The sequence below is a fragment of the Sminthopsis crassicaudata genome, chromosome 3 (assembly GCF_048593235.1).
Source record: "Sminthopsis crassicaudata isolate SCR6 chromosome 3, ASM4859323v1, whole genome shotgun sequence".
Taxonomy (NCBI): Eukaryota; Metazoa; Chordata; class Mammalia; order Dasyuromorphia; family Dasyuridae; genus Sminthopsis; species Sminthopsis crassicaudata.
The window spans coordinates 608,290,477-608,311,294 of record NC_133619.1 but is presented as its reverse complement, the minus strand read 5'-3'; the positions used below and the strand labels follow the sequence as shown (position 1 = coordinate 608,311,294).

The window sequence follows — 20,818 nt, the reverse complement described above, 5'->3', positions numbered from 1 at the left end:
GCCAGGTGTGGGACGCTTTGTCCGGCGCTGGTCGGGAGCGCGCAGCAGGCCTGGGCTGCGACGGCGTTAGGCGGTGACCGTAGGGTGCGAGCGCGCGTGGCCTCCGGCGGTCCGTGAGGCGTCGGGACATGCTGACCGGGAAGAAGGCGGCCGCGGCGGCGGCGGCGGCGGCGGCGGCAGCGGCGGCGGCGGCAGCAGCGGCGGCGGCGGCCTCGGGGGCCGAGGCGGGCTCGGGGGCTGCAGGCGGTGCGGAGAACGGCTCCGAGGCGGCGACGGCCGTGGCGGCAGCTGCCGTGACCGCGGCGCCCCCGGCCACCGGCCTGGCGGGCTCGGCCGAGGCGGGGCCCGGGGCCGGGGCCGGAGCTGGGAGCGGGCCGGGGCCCGGTGGGGAGCGTACGCCCCGCAAGAAGGAGCCGCTGCGGGCCTCGCCTCCCGGGGGCCTGGCGGAGCCGACGGGCCCCGCCGGAGCGCCGCAGCCCGGGCCGGCCGGAGCGCCGGGACCTGCCGGGACGCCCATGGAGACGGGCATCGCCGAGACCCCCGAGGGCCGCCGGACCAGCCGACGTAAGCGGGCCAAGGTGAGTGAGGCCCACGTCTGGGCACCTGAGCCATCCCCCCATGACCCCCAGGGTGGTTCCCGCGGGAGGCTTCCCCCCCCGCCCTCCCCCCGCTCCCTTCTCCCATGGATACCCTTCCAGAGGGCTCCCCACCGAGAGACCCTCCCCACGAACATTCCAGCTCTCGAGGACTCTCCCTCCCCCTTCGGGGACCCAGGGAGGCTCTATCAGGGAAGGCCCCCCACCGAGAGGTCCTCTTGGATCTGTGGAGAGTCAGTCCCCATTTCTCCTAATGGAGATCCCCTCGAAAAGGCCTCCCCACTGAGGGGAGATTCCTTCGAGAGGGTCCCCCACTGAGAAACCCTACCCCGTGTGAAGAACTCCTCCTCCCCCTTCGGAGACCTAGGGAGGCGCTATCCCCCGGAAACTCCAGTTCTCCTGGGGGTCCTGGGAGATGTCCCCTCCCCCCCCAGCCTTCCTCCATGGAAATCATGGAGGCTCCTCCAGCACCTCTCTGCCTTGGAGACTCGGGAAGAACCTGTCTGGCCTGCCCCCTCCCCCAACTCCCCCATTCCAGCACAGTGACTCCCCAAGCCTGGCCGCCCCTTCCATCATGGAGCCCCGCTGTTCTCCAGAAGCACAGAGCACTTGGCAAGCAGCGGCCCGGGCCGGGCTCTGGGCTCTAGAGCCGGGCTTCCATGTCCAAGCGGAGATAAAGGGGTGGAGAATGTGGAGTCGTTCAGTGGGAGGCCTTAGGGGAGAGAAGGGTGTCTGCGGCAGAAAAGGCCACAGAAGGGGATGCTTGGGCTGGGCCTGGAAGCAAGAGGGCGACTGTGAGGGAGGGAGGAGGCCGGGTCGGGAGGGACAAAGCCAGGGAGCCGGAGGGGGCCCCCCTAATGCCCAGCGAGCCTGGCAAGGACTGAAGGAGAGCCTCCGTTCTGGCTGGAGGCTGGAGGGGACCCCCTGGAGAGCGCCGTGCCTCAGAGTCTGCCTTTGGAGAAGGGACCCGCGGTGGAGTGGGGGCTCGAGGGCCGGGAGGGGAAGTAACGGCGAAACTAAGGGAGTAGAAAATGTGGGTGGGGGAAGGAGAGGAAGAAGCTGGAGAAACTTTCTTTTGGACTTGCTGGGTTTGGAATGTCCGGGAGGGCAGATTGAGGATGTGGGATTGAAGCTGTGAGTTTGCATCTACATAATTAAAAGCCATTGCGACTGATGGGCTCACCGGAGAGCCAGGTTAGGGAGAGAAGAGTTGGGTACCAGGACAGAATCTTAGGGAGGATTAGGAGGCATGGCATGAGTGATGAGCCAGCAGAGGACTTTGCTAAACACCAAGTGATGTTGTGAAGGCCAGAGAGGAGGAAAGAGTCAGGAGGAGGAGAGTGCTCAGCAGTGTCACTCGCGGACAGTGAAGTGGAGAACGACTGAAAAAAAGACCATCCGTCTCTCAATTAAGAGATCCCTGGTAAACTGCAGAGAAGTGAGAGGAAAGGAGCTGGGCAGTTGAGGGTGGTTAGCTTTTTCTAAAGGGTTTGGCGGAGAAGAAAGAGCTGTTTGGGAGGACAGTAGGATCTGGTTGTAGTGGTTTTAAACTCTTCAGTAAGCGTGTACTTTTTTCTCCCTCCTCTTTCATTTGGGAGGAAAAAAATCTCAACAGAATCCTAACAAACAGTTGTGTATAGTCCAGCACTGCATGTTTCCAGATTGGCCATAGCCAAAAATGTTTTATTCCTTATCTTAAGTACAGTATTCCTTCTTAAAAGGTGGGTAGCTTCTTCGTTGCCCTTTGGAGTTACTGGGTCGGAGCATTGTCAGATTTTTGTTGTTGTTGTTCAGTGGTGGCTTATTCTTTGGTGCCTCTTTGGGGTTTTCTTGACCAAGGTACTACAGTGCAACTCATTTTACAGATAAGGAAACTGAGGCAAACAAGAGGAAGTGGTTTGCTCAGTGTCATATAACTAGTCACAATCAAGTCCTGATTGAGGATCCAAATGCCTCCAACAACCTATGGCCCATTAATTATAGTACAGGAACTCTCTTGATCAATAACCCTAAAGGATCAAATGCAGTCTTCCCCCAACCATGTTTTCATCTGGTTCAGCATAAGGAATACTCAAGTTATCTTAAATCACACTAGCCTTTCTCCCTCAATATCAATCCGACTGCCCCCCACCAGCCATCTTCCTCTTTTCTACATCTCCACTGTAGCACTCCAGCGCAAATATCTCCTGCTCAGAAACCTCTCGTGAGTGTCTCCTCCCCTTCTGCTTAGAGACCCAAGACAGCATCTTCCAATCAATGCAGGGCCCTTCTTTGCAGCTCAAAGCTACAGGACACTCCTGAGCTTAGATAGAAGCTTCCATTTAGCCCCCAACAAGCCCCAGGGTTATTTTGGTTCTTATGATGAGGATACTTGAGGGAAACCAGTGATTCAATGGCTGGGAAGGAGAGGGAAAGGTAAAAGGCTTTCTCTGAGGGTTTCCATATCACTGCCAGAAAACTTGTCTTTAAAAGAGGTCACATCATTGGAAACCTAGATTGTAAGTACCATAATGTTTGTTTACCCCAGATTATAGCGTTCTGTATCTATTGTTCGTTCTTCCTTTCCCATGCTCTTTGTGTTATAGCTCTTAATTTTGAATTAAAAGCAGGACCTAGAAATTGCAATACAAGTAGAGGTGGTATCAATTCACATTTGTCAGGGTTATATTTCTTTGCTCATCACCAGAGTTGGTCTTCAAGTGATGAAGGGTTTTATCTACTGTAACTCATGAGACAGTTTACTATGACATAGGGTATAAGGGGTATCATGGACACTGTGTCTACAGAGATAAAATAAACAGATCTTTTAAAAATACTAAGGAAAAAAAGTCCTTTTCTGGTCCTGTGAATGGTGGGGCAGGGAATCTGGTCTAGGAGGATTTGGGTTTGTTGCTCGCCATTTCCTTGTCCCTGACTGTATTTGAAAACCATTGGCACTCAGTGCACTTCTTCAAACTTAGTGGCAGATTGAAAGGATTGTGGTTTTAGGGGCCAGAGAGAGCCAGGCCTTTCTCCTGCAGGACACTTTCATTTCTACAGAAACAAGGCAGTACTTACACTATCCCTTCAAAAGAATTTGTGAAAACTAAGTATAATGTAAATGTGAACTCTTATTGGTGCCTCTGCCATGAACAAAGCAAATGGGCTGTTACCTGCCAGTTCTTTAAAAATCAATTAAATAAATAAATAAATAAATAGATTTGGTATGATGAGAAAATAAGATTCTAGAAAGGTTAGACCTGTCTTACCCAACACTGCTTTGTCAGAAAAGAGTGGCCTTCTCATCCCTATTCTGATACTTAACTACCTCTGTGATCCTGGGTAAAACATTGAACTTTGGTTGCCTAATATGGCATAATATGGCAACTATGTTCCATAGAAGAAAGTGCTTTATATTTTTTTAATATTAATTTTTAAATACTTTTTCAATAGTACTTTATTTTCCCAATACATGTAAAGATAGTTTTCAAAATTCATTTTTTAAGATTTTTGTGTTCCAGATTTTTCTCTTTCTACATTTCTTAAAGTGCCATAAAAATGGACACTTTTTTTAATCTGAGAAGACTTGTTGAGGAATTGGGAGACAGGCAAGGGTGCTTTACAATTAGGGTACTTCCCCTTAGAGTTATAATTTATATAGAAAAAAACATGACACATTAGAGAATAGTAAAACACAGTTGTATTATAGAATTTTCTGTAGTGCTTATGTGAAATACAGTTTTTTAGGTGCTAGGCTAAGAGGCATATAAGAGATAGTCACTACCCTCAAAGAAATTAAAATCCATCTAATTTAGGAAGCAAGATTTGATATACATATACATAGGTACATATGTTGGCCAGTATATGGTAGAATAGGGACGTTAATTTATATAGGAAAACACCTATAATGTAAGTGCAAAATGAATATGTGACCAAAGCTATGAGGAGTGGTATATTCAATGAGTATTTCAATTGTTTTGGCCATTTTTCCTACCTACCACATTTGCAGAGCTATTTTGAGGATCAAATGTGATAATAAAATATGAAATTGCTTCCCAAATCTCTTTGTAAAGCTAGCTCTGCACTGACTGGCTGGAGCAAAGGGTTCATCTAGGTGAATAGGAAGAGATCGAGTTGGAGAGGTAGATAGAAGAACTTTTGCAGGAAGCAATATAATTTATGATACAGAAAGATTCTAAGTATTCTATTCATTCCAGTGACTTAGCATCTTGTAAAAATCCTAACATAATAGGAGTGCAGAGACAGAAAGATCATGGTGGACTGAGATTGTGGAAGAAGTGAATTTGAAGCACTTTGCACCCATAGAAATTGTTCTGAGAAGTCTTTCTTTAGTTTATCTCAGTTGACTTCAGATTTCAAAGTCTTCATTGTGCATTTTATTTAGATTGTTTACCATTAGACTGTCTTGCATTCATTCATCAATCAAATCAGATCAGTCTCAGAGAGTTTCAAAGCTGAATGGATTTATATCTCCTCCAATTAATGATCCCCTATGGTTGGAGGTGAAAAATGACAGATGGGATATGAAGCAACCAGTGGGTCCTTCCTTTTGATGTCTCGAATAGCATCTAACGTAGAGCTTTCTCCATAGCAGACACAGTAAATGTAATTGGTCGAATAAATGAATTTATGAGAATGAAATTATGACAATGTTGTGCTGTATAATGCACTAATGGGAGGTTCTTTTTTTTTTTTTTTTTTTTTTTTTTTTTTTTTTTTTTAATAGATAGAAGCCTGGTTTCTAATTTGTTGTACTTAAAATTTGAGTGCATTAATTGAGGTACTGTTTTACCTTGTTTTCCCTGACATGGTCTTCATATAGGTAGAGTACAGAGAAATGGATGAGAGCTTGGCTAACCTTTCTGAAGATGAGTACTATTCTGAAGAGGAAAGAAATGCTAAAGCAGAGAAGGAAAAGAAGCTTCCTCCACCTCCTCCTCAAGCCCCTCCAGAGGAGGAGAATGAAAGTGAGCCTGAAGAGCCATCTGGTGAGTTGCAGAAGCAAATTTCGTCTGTATTTAAATTAATGGAGTAATGTGATGACTGGCCTTGTTTAGGTCCCCGTCTTTGATTTCTTACTTATGCTGTGAGGTTCTTGTCATGTGTTGTCTTTATGACTCTGTGTCCATAAAGCGTTGGTTTTGATATGATGTGTCTTTGTATGCATTGGGGAAGGGGTAGACTACTGGGAGAACGAGAAGTCTGAAAATGGTAGAAAAAAATAAAGAACTTGAAGGAGATGAACTTATAATGAAAATAATCAGTATTGCCACAGATTCAAAGAGTTTGAAAGATTGTATTGCGATCAAGACCTTATAAATGTCTTAAGCGTATAGAGAAAGCAAGGTAATAGCCATTACTGATTTTTATCTCATTTTTTTTTTGCAGGTGGGGGTGGTGCCTAAAGGGTATTAAAGGGTATTTACCTAAGTTCATATGTAATTAAGCACCCCTCTTGACCTATCTGCTAGAATCATCATAGCAGTTTTGCTGTTGCCTGGACTAGTCTGATAATTGTTTTATTGTAGGTGTGAGTGGGGGAAGATACAGGGAGGGTAGAAGATAAAAACATTTTGTATTTGAGGTTTTTTCAAAAAATGTAGGGCTTTTTTTCCCCGGACAAATCTGAAGGTCAATATAGGTGGTGGCTACCCTGATACAGAATAACTTTAGGTGACAGTAATGAGTCTAACATTGTTCTAGTTAAGCTCTGCACCTCGCTAGACACTTATGGTGTAGCTTGGGGTGACTAGCATGCAGTGGGAAATATCCTGGAAGTCATGCCTTATATTCAGTGTCAAGATAAGACCCTATTGCACATTCCAGTGTCTAGGTCTAGGTTCAGTGAACCTTAGTCACATACAAAGTATTGGGAATCTAAGGGGACCCTTACATTCCTAGTGAACCCTGGCAATTATAGAAAATTCTGCCTTAAGTTCTGATGGTATGAAGTCATGGTTCTTTTAGCTTAAGATGTTTTCAGGAAAAGTTAAAACAATTTTTAAAAATCTTTTTCAATGTGGTGGCTTTTTCCACCCTAAAAGCATCTTGATAATTATTGAATTATTATTGATTACAAAGGCCTTTCTTGAATTTCCTTATATTCACAGTAGCCCCAGTACCAATACACCACTGATTTTTAGTCTCTTTTATCAAAGATTAGCCTTTTCATTTCTCATTTCCAGCCGCTTTTGGCATCTGGAAGATTTTTGGAAGCCTCCCTGAATTGCCAGGGTACCCAAATACTTCTCATCATGTTCTCTGTCATTCCTACACCACGGGCATAGTGGCTACTTTTGAATAGTGGCAGATTGTTTCCAGGGATTCTTAATTTTTTTTTAAACTGAGTTTATTTTTTGTTTAGGTTTTTCTCCTCTGTTAAATAAAAATGTTCTATGTTTTCTTGTAGTTCAGATATTTTTTATTACTCAATTGAGAATTATTAATCTAGTCATATGTTAAACTGACTTTTGGTACTTAAATAGCAAGCATGTCATCTGACCAGATTCTCAACCCTAAGGAAGCCTTTGTTTCCATTGATTTCAGGTTCATTTTCAGCTGTGAAAAGTATTGGGTTCTGGAGGAATGTTGGGTTCTGAAAAGATTGGTTATTCTTATAATCTCTCTTAAAAGAGCTCTTGGGCATGAGAAGCCTTTAAATTAATTGGCAGCATGGAAAGGAAACTGGATTTGGAGTTCAGAGAACTAGATATAAGTCCTGGTTTACTTGTTCAGAATGTGCCTTAAGCCTAAACATTTCATCTTTATGCCTCATTTATCCAATCTGTAAGGAAAAGACTTTATTTCTTTGTGAAAGAACACTATTGTTTTCACAGTGAAATCAAATTGTTTAATTATTTTAGAGGATAAATGACTAACTTGAATGTTTCTTTTAAAAATATGACTTTAGTAAGATATTAACAATAATATTTCAATTAGATTTTTTAAAAAAAATTTGTGTTTTTTCTAATAGTTGTCCTTCCTGATACCAAAGAATTGATGAGCTAACATTCATTATTAATGTTGAATGAGATACCAAAACATATAATTAAAATCAATGCATAGTTTTCTTTCTTTTTTTTTTTAGCTCAGTTTTTATTATTATTATTATTATTATTATTATTATTATTATTATTATAGCATTTTATTGACAAAACATATGCATGGGTAATTTTTCAACATTGACCCTTGCAAATATTCTGTTCCAACTTTTCCTTTCCTTCCCTCTACCCTCTCCCCTAGATGGCAGGCAGTCCCATACATGGTACACATGTTAAAGTATATGTTAAATACAATATATGTGAAGATATTTATACAGTTCTCTTGTTGCACAAGAAAAATTAGATTTAGAAATTAAAAAATAACCTGGGAAGAAAAACAAAAGTACTAAATTATTTTCCGTGCAGCCTCGAAGTGTCATCTCAGTAAAAGAGACTTTTTTTTTTTTTTTTTTTTTTTTGAGGCTGGGGTTAAGTGACTTGCCCAAGGTCACACAGCTAGGAAGTGTTAAGTGTCTGAGATTGGATTTAAACTCCGGTCTTCCTGAATTCAAGGCTGGTGCTCTACCCACTTCGCCACCCTAGCTGCCCCTATAAAAGAGATTTTTCAAGTGGTAGTAGTACAATTGGTTTCTTTTTCTGAACCCCTAGCTATATATCCGACCAGCTTCCACAAAAGTCATTTGTTGGGGATAAATGACTTGAGAGAGGCCTATGGACCTTAATAAGTTAGCTCTTAGGAGCTGTCAGTCAAAACTTTGAAATGAAATATAATTATTGGAAAAAGTTACAAAGAGCCTCTTTAATATCCCAGAGGACTCTCAGGACTATACTTGAAATTTTGTTTTACCCTGTTAGTAGTTAAGAAGTATAAAAATATAAGCATTCTCATGGATATAGAGCTGAAACAGTTACTAGTCCTTATCTAGGTTTTGGCTGTTAATGAAAAATGAAGCTGCATATATTAAGTGAGGATCTCTTTTGTCTGTCAAAGAAGAGTATACTGACAACAACATTTGATTGCTTTCAATTATCCTAATTCTTTTTCGGTTTTTAACTTTGCAAATTCAACCAACCATAGATAATCTGTACTGATAAACAATGAAAATACAAAATAATGTCCATTTATATTATGATTTGTAGCAAATGATCTTGTTTTGCCTAGACTGATAATCAAATTGACCTACATTTCCTGAACATAACAAAAAGCATGCAGTGATTGAATGGGGTTCTGAGAACTGCATGGGTCTTACACTTTTACTGGATGTGCTTAATGAAGTAGATAATCTACGAGCAAAACAAAGGAAAATTGACTTTACATTTGAAGATTACCTGTGCCAGGCCCACAACCTTTTCCATAGGCTTTGGCAGGAAAGAGATAACTGGTTCTTTCAAGAAAAGAGTGTTCTCTGAGCCATCTGTTCTGAAGCACCTTGGACCTAAGCCTCCTTTGATCCTAATTTTGCTCATTTTCCCAAGGCCATCCAGAGCTGAATTCAACTGTATCCACAGTTTTATTCATGTGCAGCTTCTTAAAGTCTGTATCACTCTCCCAGTAGAGGTGTATCTCAGTGGATTAGCAAGTATTACTTGAGGAAACTACTATATTTGGCACTGCACTAAGCATGTTTTTTTTAAATATCAAATCAGTTTTCATTTAATATTCATTATAATATTGAAAATGTTTCTGTTGAAAAGATTTAGGTACCAGTAAATGAAGAACTCACCAATAAATGTGTTCTTCCTGTTTTTTTAGCACTTATTTCTCACCCATTACCTAATACACAAGTAGAGTAGTATACAGAGAAGTAAAAAACATGTCTCTTAGTTTATTCTAGTTGAGAAGTTAAGATATAGCATATTAAAAGATAATTGCTAATATTATTTCCCAGATGATTAGATTTATAGTACTGTACCAATTGAAGGAGTAAATACTTCCAACGTAACTGGTTAGATAAGACTTTCTTGAGGCTTGGGATTTGAGCCACCACACATTTCAAAGATGGAAGAAATTGTAGAGAATGTCTTATTGGAATCTACCCCCTCAATTTATAGACAAAGAAACAAAGATTATGTGAGGTACAGAGTTTTGCTCAAATAGCAGACAGATCCTAAATATAGCACTGTGCCTTGAAAGTTGGATAGAATTTGAACAGGTTTGAATAAGGAAGTAGTAGTAGACAGGAAGAATGGTATAAACTAAGTTAGAAAAACACAAAATATATTAAGGGACTGTGAGTAGATAGCCTAGTTTGATTGAAGCAGATTTGTATAGAAATAGAGTTGGTAAGCTTTTTAGAGCTGGAAGGGATTTTAGTGTAGCTTTCTTTCTCTTACAGATATAGACACTAAGGCCCAGAAGATTTAAAGGGGTTTGCCCAAGATCACACATAACTGAGGCTAGGACATATGCCTCCTGATTTGTAATTCAGTCCTCTTCCCAAATTACTGTTATTTTGGGGTATTCTTAATAACAAGAGTTTAGACTTTATCTGATTAACAGTGGGGAATCTGTTGAAGGTTTTTTTTAGCAGTAGAGAAATATAGTGGTGATGGTGGGGATGATGATGATAACTAGCATTTCTATAGCATTTTAAGGTCTCCAAGACACTTTGCAGATGTTATCTCATTTGATCATCCTCACAATTCAAGGAAATAGTTGCTAGTATCACCTCCATTTTACAGATGAGGTAGATGGGAGTAAGGTGACTTGTCCAGGGTGATACAGCTCCTAAGTATCTGAGGCAGGATGTAAACTTGAATCTTGCCTCCAAGACCTGTGCTCTATCCATGTCACTATCTAGCAGCCACAAGTGACATGCTTGCTGTGTTGTTTTAGGATGGTACCAACAGTGTTGGTATGCAAGTGAACTGAAAAGGAGACTGAAGAAAAGTCTTCTATAAGCCCAGAAACCTTCTTTAGTAGTTTATGTAATAAGAACCTCTCATGTAGGCAGATTCAATCCCTTTTCAGAGCAAAGGGATTAGATTTGGGAGGTGTAAACAATTATATGATATTCAATAAGAAATAGAGGAGTCAGATCATCATGTAGTATACTGGAGACAAAATAGTAGTGTCATTATCAGGGAAGTCAGAAGATAGAAATGCTTTGGGAGAGAAGATATTTAAGGCTAAATATGTTGAATTTAGACATCAGCAGATGATCCAGGTAGAGATATTGAGCAGGCTGTTCATAAAATATGAAAACATTTGTGCTGATGTAGGCTTCAGAAGATTCTTTGCTGTCATTCTGCATGCATGTTTTTGATATGACTATTTTAAGTCTTCAGTAATAAGATGAATCTTTTGTTTTAAAATGTTAACGGTTTAGTAACTTTGGTGTGTATTTGCATGTAGCTTTCTTGTAAAATTGTAGTTTTAATGGATGTTATGTTATTAGTACTTAAAATTGCTACTTTTATACAAAAGTAGTTTCACTATTTCTTAAATATTTTTGTTTTTAATTTCAGTACTTTGGACTTTGAATTTTCTGTTTATACTATGTCTAAGTGATTTTTAAAACAGTTATTCTCTTCCTTATTCTTTGTTGATGAAAGTGTTTTTGAATTCTGGTCTCAGAGTCTTAAGTTGCCTTTGAATTTGAGTGAATACTTCAGAGTGTAGTAAAATCTCATTAATCTGTCACTTTTTTCAGTCTTGCAACTATTTGGAAAAATTCTTACCTCAAATGATCATTGTATAAGCTCTAAAGTATTTGCTAAACAACTCCATTATGGATACCAAATTTTACATCATTATAGTGAATATACTTTTCTGTACATGTTACTATGATGAAATCACCAGATAGGACCAAAAAGCCCAATGATAGTTACTGAGCAGAGACCTATACTGCCTACTAGTGTTTTGATATGCTAATGATGTGTACTTCTTTCCAGCAGGAACTTTTATTAATAATAAAAGAGTCTTTTTTCTTCAAAGAGTCTATTTTTGTTGATTCACACTTAAAAGTACTTAAAAATTGGATTTCTTGAAGAGTTTTCTTAAACTCAGACTTATCTTTCAGTTAGTCCAGATAAGTGAGGTTCTACTATAGTAACCAAGTTCAAATGGATGCCTATAATTGTGATTTTTATACAAAAGCTGCTTGAATTGATCTTGTTTTTCATAGATATTGCTTCTTTCTTCTTGGACATCTTCCTGGCTGTGGAAATTTGCTGTTTAGTGGGTCCTGGGTTTTAGTTTGAATTAGGGGAGGGGGGGAGGAACAGATGGTTTCATGAGGCCTCTTATAAAAACTTTTTTCCTTGTATTTCTAGTGAAACCTGAATATGTGAGGGCATAAGGCTTATGTAGAAATTTGAGTGAGGGTTTCTGAACTTGACTGGCCTACTTTTGTTCTACTTTATGGTTGGTTTATTTAACTGTTTTCATTTACACGCTCTAGAACCTTCCCCTTCCTTGTCTTCCCCTTTAGATCTTGGGAAAAAGAATCCAAATAAACAAGAAAAGGTAGGTTTATCCACTGTGGTACTTAGCCAATCAGACTTGGAGGAGGATGATCTGATCTGATCTGATCTAAGTTGGAGCCAACTATGTGATTGTGAACTATTCATTTACATACCTTTGAGCCTCATTTTCCTCCTGTATAAAAATAGAGATAACAATACTTGTCTTACTGGCAGGAAACTGAATTATAAAGAGTTGGTCAGTTACTTCATTTCATAGTAGTAGACGTTAAGATGGTCTTCACAGTGCCTATGTAATTCACAAGCTAATGCCTCTCAATGATTAGCAAATTACTATGCATAAAATAGAAGTGAGAGAATATGGTTTAACTAATGGTTAGGAAAATTATATTAGGGAATCTTAAAAAGCCAGAGATCTCTTTGCATTTACACCAGATGAGACAGGAATTACCATCTCCATCTCAGGTCAGCTAGAGACAATAAATTCACAGATAATTCAGCATTTAAAAAAAAAAAAAAACCCAAAAAAACACCATTGGCTTCATTCAGACATTTATAGTGATTTCACCTTTCTGCATCTCAGTTCCCTCATCTGCAAAATGGGAGGTTTAGCTTTTGAAGATCCCTTTTCAACTCTTTCATCTATTTGTCATTTTTTAAAATCTCAGTTTTGGAATCTAGCACTGTTTGTTATTTGTACATAGTAGTCACTTAGTATTTTTGTTGAGTGAATCTGCTTCTCACAATGTTATTTCGTGGATGGATTATACTGATCTGGTTATTTCAAATTTTCAGAAACATCCTATATAATCTATTTTCTTTATTACTTCCCCATGTAATAGACTAGTACTATTTATAAATAAAAATATCAGTAACCTGGATTTATTTTTAGGGATAAGTCCAGTATGAATTAGAAAAATACTGAACTGTTTTTAAACTGAGCTTGTTTTTAAAATGGGTAGACTTTTTTTCAATCATTTGTTGATATAAATCTTGAAATATGGCTAAATTTCATCGCAATAACTATCCTTATTAAAATATTTGTATTTATTCAACCAGTATTTGAGTACTTTCTACATTCAAGATTCTCCATAACAAAGATGATGAAAGGTTTAAAAATTTAGGTAGCCTCTTAACGTTTGGAAATCACCACCAAGGATTGGAAATCTTTTGATTCATTTTTTTTTTTTCCCATTCTTCACTAACTTAACTCTTCTCAATCATTCAATATCATCCCTTGAGCTCCTTGTTTGTATCAGTGTTAGAGTAAGGAAGTGACTGTCTTGCAATAGCCCCTATTTCTGCCCTAGATCCCATCTCCTCTTGAAACAGGAGAACATTCAGTACAAAAGGCCTTTATGTGGTGCAGAGAATAGAGCAAATAAGACTTCAGACATTTAATTGTTGTCTGCCTCAATTTCCTCAACTGCAAAATGAGGTTAATATAACAACATCCACTTTGAAGGATTGTTCTGAGAATTGAATGAGATAATATTGTAAAATCTGCTAAGCATTTTACATGAGATATTGTAAAATGCTTAGCACAGTGCCTGATACCAAGTGGGATCTATATAAATGCTTATTCCCTCCCCCTTTTCCTTTAACTGTTAATAAATGTTTATTGATTAATTATAACTTTTCCTTGAATTTCTTCAGTCTTTTCTATATTCCTTTTTCTACTTAAAAGCATATCCAGTTCGCTTCCATCCTTAAAATAAATCTTCACTTGATCATATCATATCCTTAAGCTACTATCCTATGTCTTATTTCTTTCATAACTAAATTCAGGAGGTGGGGAACATGTCTAATTGTTGTGGCTTATTTTCTTACCTCACACTTTTTTTTTCTTTTACTGTTTTAATAGTTTTTATTTACCAGATATATGCATGGGTAATTTTATAACATTGACAATTGCCAAACCTTTTGTTCTAATTTTTCCCCTCCTTCCTCCCCCCCCCCCCATGGCAGGTTGACCAATACATATTAAATATGTTAAAGTATAAATTAAATACAATATATGTATACATGTCCAAACAATTGTTTTGCTGCACAAAAAGAATCAGACTTTGAAATAGTGTGCAATTAGCCTGTGAGGGAAATCCAAAATGCAGGCAGACAAAATTAGAGGGATTAGAAATTCTATGTAGTTGTTCATAGTTATCTCCTAGAGTTCTTTCGCTGGGTGTAGCTAGTTCAGTTCATTACTGCTCTATTGGAATTGATTTTTATCTCACACTTTCCCTTGCATTACAGCTTCTTAGCTCTTTATCCAACTGAAAATGTTCTTGCTAAGGTTACAAGTAGTCTCTTAATTGCGAAATCAAATGGCCTTTTGCTATTAAAATGTAATCACATTTTTAAAAATTCTCTAAAATTAATAATTAGAAAAATAAAAACAGCATCAGAGATACCACCTCACCTATCAGATTAGCCAAGATTATAGAAGAGGAAAATGACAAATTCTGGTGAGTTTGTGAGAAAGTGGGTACACTAATGCATTGTTGGTAGAACTGTGAACTAGTCCAGCTATTCTGGAGACCAATTTGGAACTATGTTTCAAAAGCTATTATAGTATGAAAGATTTAACAACTAACTGACCCACCATAGAGAGGACTCAAGACAAAATTTGCTATCTACCTCCAGAGAGAGAAAGAGAAAGATGGATGGACTCAGTGCTGAAAGAATCATAATATTTTTTTCTCCTTCTTTCTTTATCTTGCTTGGGGGTAGGAGGAGAGAGAGGAAATGTCTAATGGAGATGTATGTTTTGCATGACTTCATATTTTTCATGTATTTTATATTTCTTGTCTTCTCAAGGGGTGGGGGAAGAAGAGAATTGGGGACTGAAAATAAAATAGGATTTAAGAAAAAAAATCCAAAAGCCTTTTTTCAGTCCTTCTTTCTGACTTCTTTGTATCATTTGACACTATTAACTATTAACTACCTCTTCTTTCTAGGCAACTCTCTGTGTTGTGAGGTTTTTTTTTTTTTGTTTTTTGTTTTTTGTTTTTTGTTTTTTTTTGGGGGGGGGGGAAGGACAGGAAGAGAGATTATTCAATTCTGTTACTCCTCTTATCATTTTTCATCCTCCTTATCCCATCCTTATTTATGAAATAAACCAAAGAATTTTAGTCCTGAATCCTCTTTTCTATGCTTTGTCTTGATCTCATCAGTTCCCAAGAGTTCAATTATTGGCTTTATGCTTCATGACTTGAATCTACATATTAAGCTCCTGTTTCTCTTGAATTTCAATCTCAACTTGCCATTTGCTGCTATTTGGCTACCTACAATTGATCAGACTGAAGTTCTGCTTCCACAATATTCCACAAAATGAGCTGGAAGAGGAATTATCCAACTGTGTCCCTGTATCCCCCCCAAAGAGACTTTACCCTCTCTTACCTGGACTGCTACAGTAGCTTCCTGTTTTGGTTCCCTCCTACTCTCTCATCCTCAATTTATCTTCCTTGCAGCTGCCAGATTGGTTTTCTAAAGTGTAGGTCTGACCCCTACTCAAGAAACTCCAAAGGCTTCTTTCTTCTGGGATGAAAGGCAGATTTATAGGATTATAGATTCAATCTGGAAGTGATCTTGTAGGCCATAGAGTCTAATCATTTTACTGATCAGGAAACTACCAAAAGATTTTGCATAGGTCACATATCTAGGAAGTGCCTGACGCAGGATTTCATCCCCATCCCTAGCCAAACTGGTCTGCCTGCTGTACCTTGTATGTGACCCAATTCCCATTCCCTTACCCTGGCCCAGACATTCTAGTATGGATTGGAATGTACTTCATTCCCCTTACTCCTACACCTGTCTGCTAGAGTTCCTTGCTACCTTTGGGCTCTATTCTAGTGCCCCTTATGGGAGGCCAGTTCTGACTCTTCCCCCAGTGACTAGTGCCTTCTCCCTAGAAATGACTGTAGAGCTTTTATTTAATTTTCTGTCTTATGTTTTCTCCTTATGAAATTTAAATTCCTTTAACGGAGATTTTGTTTTATTTTTGTCTTTATATGCCAAACACCTAATATAGTGCCTGGCATATAAGAGACTGGGTAATTAAATGTTGCAGTGGATAGAACCTTGAGCCTGAAGTCAAGAAAAACTTATCTTAGTTTAAATCTGGCCTCAGGCATGTACTAGCTTTGTGACCCTGGGCAAGTCACATTACCCACCTTGCCTCAGTTTCCTCATCTGTAAAATGAGATGGAAGAGGAATTATCCAACCTCTTCAGTATCTTTGCCAAGAAACACCCCCAAAGGAGTCTTAAAGAAGAATCAAATAGTAGAAACAATTGAACAACAATAAAAACAACATTGGAGACAATATTTATTGAATTGAATTTTAAGTACAAAGAGATTTTTGTTCAATAATGTCTCTAATCCCACAGTTTTTTAGGTTCAAGTATATTTTAAAACACACACACATACACAAAAACAACTTGAAAGTATTTCTATAGTTTAGAAGGCAAAGAAGTATTCAGGTTTAAAGAATGCTGCTCTTTTTTTTTTTCCTGTGCAAGTCAGCCACCCCTATGCCAAAGCCTCAGATAATTTTTAACATCTATTTCTTCAGGGAGAGAATTGCAAATGACAAATACCCTAATTTATTTCTCTTGCCTGACACTATTAAAATCAGAAGGGCTTAAATCATCCTGCTGGTGCAGATTTGTTCTCATAATGGAATTAATTACTTAATACTTCACATGAATATTAGTTTTGGAACCTTACTGTGCTTCTTCTTTGTTTGGTTTGGTTTGGTTTGGTTTGGTTTGGTTTGGCTTTTGCCTTATACTCTAGTGTTCCTCTGCAGAACCTTCTTTCCCCATCTTCTCTTGTCCTCTAGTCCTGAGACTAAAAACAAAGGTAATTTATGATCATATATTTGACTTTTGACAAGAGAATCTCTTGTTAGGAACTAAAAATGAGCATAGGCATCAAGATATTGACTGAGGGGCAGCTAGATGGTGCAGTGGATAGAGCACCAGCCCTGAAATCAGGAGGATCTGAGTTCAAATGTGACCTCAGACACTTAACATCTCCTGTTGTGTGACCCTGGGCAAGTCACTTAACCCCAATTGCCTTAGCAAAAAAGGGGAAAAAAAGATATTGACTGTGCACCTCTTGTGATCGCAAAGAACTGAAAACAAGCAAATGTGCATTGACTGGGAAATTATTAAACAAATTTTGTTACATTAATGTAACAATATTGCTATATGGTAAGAAACAAACGAATTAAATATAGAGAAGTATGGTAAGACTTATTTGAAAAAATAAACCAAGGAAAATAAAACCAAGGAAAAGTATGTACAATGACTATAATATAAATAGAACAACAAAACAATGAAACTTGAATGATGCAAAATTATAATGAGTTACTTCGAACCCAAAGAAATGAGAAGGCCCTTTCTACTATTCCTCTGTAGAAATTGGGAGGGAACTCCATGGCAGTAGAACCTTATAGAACCTTTTAAAATGTCGATTCTCACTTTTTTTAAAAAATATGTTCACTGGTTTTGCTGAACTCTTTTCTTTATTGTAAATTATGGTTGTCTGCGCAGTAAAGGAAAAGCAATTAGAATATATTTGAAGAGAAACTTGCTCACTCTTTCCTCACAGGGGGGATTATAATAAAACATCCCATATACAGTAAACAACTAATCTGAAGTATTAGATTTTGTCTATGTTGCTAGTGTAGCTAGCTGGTATAAGTATAAAGCTGGTATATAGAGGCATGCACCAGTGAGTTCAAAAGAGAATTTATCTGAATTCACTGAAGCCCTTTTTGTATATAGTTTGCAAATAAATTACTTTTAATGATATCTTTTGTATATATCACCTTGATTTCCATGAAATTCTGAAAACTTTTATTAAAGGTGAAATCAGTATGAATACTTAATAAATGTATGCTTTATGTGCTAAAGCCTTATCTTTGTTTTTTGGGAGAGAATGCTATTTAGCTTAGTGAAGTTGGTTTACTTGATTTGATTTAATTTAGCGATTTCATTTTTTTTTTTAGCTATTTCATTTTTTAAATCAAAATATAAGATTTAAAAATGAGCTAATATTTTTAGTAAATATAGTATCCTGGGATTTCAGTGTTCTTTTTTTTTTCATGCTGCAGTGGAAGGAACATTGGATTTAAGAGAAATGAGAAAGGCAAGTTTGGGGACTTGCCTTATTATAAACTACCTATGAGATGGATCTCTTTGTTTTTTCATCTTTAAAATGAGACTACTCATCTCTACTTCACAGAATTGTGAGGAACAAGTGAAATAATTGTGAACATGTGAAAATACTTCGAAAAGATGAAACTGACCAAAACAAAGTGGTTATTAATTTAAAACAAAAAACAAAAACCCTGCCACAGATAAAAGGCAAGAATAAAGTAAAACAGGAATTTTATACAAAAAGTCAGTCCTGAAGTGTTTTGTTTGTTTGTTTTTGTTTTTTTGTTCATGCCATCTCTTGTGTCTGGAGTATATTCTTCACTACTACTTTCCCTTCTTATCTCCTCTGTTGAAATCCTGTTTATCCCATTATCCCAACTCAATACTATCTTCTTTATGAAACATGGTACAGTTTAGGGGGCAGGCAGAGAGAGGGAATGAGAGTAGAAAGAAAAGGAGGGAGAGAGGGAGTGTTCTGGGTTTGGAGTGAGAAGGCTAATATTCAGATATCTCCTCTGCCATTGCCTGTGAGTCTGTGGGCAAAAATCACTTCCCCTCTCTGGGCCTTAGTTTCCCTCACTCTAGAATAAGGGTTAGAATAAGTGAACTCGTAAGTGAGATTCCTTCTAGCTCCAACTCTTAGGTCCTGTGATCAGAGTTTCTCCTGATTAGTAGTTCATGCTTGATACTTATATTGTTCTGTTCTTGTTTTTTTTTTTTTTTTGTTTTGGCGTTCTGACCCCTTTTGAATGTCAATTTCTCCTACATCTGAGTACTTTGAGGAACAGTGATTATGATGGTTTGCTTGCTCATGGTGTAAATATGAGGTTTTGAGAGGATTACTCGCAAATAGAAGAAGATCAGGGGATCAAACAGAGCCAGGGATTCTAAGAAAGCTTGGTGTGGAAGGAGAGCATTTCAGGTTCATGGTAATGCATGAAGGCAAGAAGATGAGGGATAGAATTAATTTAGAGACCAATTTGGCTGAAATGTAGAATATGAGAAATGAGTCTAAGTTGGCTTAGAAACTTTCAGTAATTGAGGAGTTTATACTAGAGGCAATCAAAGCCCCCAAAGATTGGTTGTTGGGGAGTAGTGTGGTCTCAGGTCTCTCTGCACTTAGGATGGCCAGTTTATATTTGGAACTTTGCAAGCTTATAGTCCTGCCATGCCATGGTTCTTGGTGATGCCGAGAATAGTAGACTCTATTGGAAACTTGGGCATATTTAAAGAGCTTTTTTCTTTGGGAATTCTCTCACATTCAGCTACCTCCTCAGAGCTAATAACTCTAAAATCTATAACAACACCCTTTTCCTTTTATGGTAATTCTCATATGGTATTTCTGGCTGCCTGCAAGACTCTCTTTTAATTGAATTTACTGATAGTCTTCTCAAACTCAGCATATATAAAACTGAATTTATTATCATCTTATCCCTCATCCCCCAAAGTCTCTGCTTATTTGTAAGTCCTTTTTCCCATTTTTTTTTTTCCCCCTCTTTTCCTTTCATCATCTAGATTCATTCTGGCACCAAGGCTTCTTGTTCATTCTTTGTTTTCACTTTGCTGAGTACTACCAGCTCCATTTCCATTGTTACCATTTTATCCTAGGCTCTCATACTGTGAGTCTAGATTATTCCAGTGGCTTTTGAATACTCACCTTCTTCTAGTCTTTCTTTCCTCCTAAAGTAAAAGGTGATAACCATGTAGTGCTTCAACATTTACATTTTACATTCATTTGATTTCCCCATTGCAGCTCTGAGAAGTAGGCAGTACAGATGATATGGTCACCATTTTGAAGAGGAAGAAACTGAGATTTAAAGAAGTAAAATAACTTGCTCTTTGTTACACAGACTGAGAGGTGAGATTTGAACCCCAAACTCATGATTCCTATCTACTATAAAGTCTATTCTCTGCAGAGTATAGTCATTTCATCTTTTTTTAAGTACTACTTTTAGGATTTGTGGATTTAGAACTGAAAGAAACTCATGGGATTATCTAATGCAGTCTTCTCATTTTACAGATGAAGAAGCTTGAGGGCATTTATTTAGGGTCCCATAGATAGTGGCAAAACCATTATTTGAACTAGGTCCTCTAGCATTACTTCATTTATTTTCATTTACCCTGTACAGAGTACAAATGTAAATTGTAATTCATTAAATTTGTCTTGAGCACCTATTCTAAATGCCTGCTAGAAGCAGGTTTTTTTTTTAGCTGTTAGAATTGTTAGCATTATATTTAAAATTTCAACCTCTGCCAATCCATCAATCAGATTTGAAAATATGGGGACATGTTTGTTTTTCATTTTGTGCAAAGGAAAATTTTGCTGTATTGAAATCTTAAAAGGGTTCTGATAGGGATTGGACCTATGATTTCATTGATATATAGAATTTCCTAGAAAAGGAAAATTTCCTCTCCTAATACAGATCCTCACCTTCTCAGAAACTTAAGTCTTTCAGAATTGTTTAGAGCAGTGGTTGACAAACTGGCTGACTGTTTTGTTTTGGTTTTTGGTTTTTTCCCCCACCATATGAGCTCAGGATAGTTTTTGCATTTTAAAGTATAATAAAAACTTCATTTTAAAATGTAAAAATTGTTCTAAGTTTGGTCAAGCACGAAACAGATGTCAGGC

At 38.3% G+C, this 20,818-nt stretch overlaps 1 protein-coding gene across 2 annotated transcripts in view; it reads left to right on the top strand.

Moving 5' to 3' along the window:
- Window positions 1-5: 5 nt before the first annotated feature.
- The window catches only part of KDM1A (lysine demethylase 1A), a 71,354-nt gene continuing 50,541 nt past the window's right edge, over window positions 6-20,818 (top strand). For both annotated transcript variants that reach the window (XM_074305912.1, XM_074305911.1), the window contains exons 1-2: window positions 6-578; window positions 5,419-5,584. In XM_074305912.1, the coding sequence (XP_074162013.1) occupies window positions 129-578; window positions 5,419-5,584 (616 nt within the window). In that variant the 5' untranslated portion in view covers window positions 6-128. The remainder of the gene's footprint in view (window positions 579-5,418; window positions 5,585-20,818) is intronic.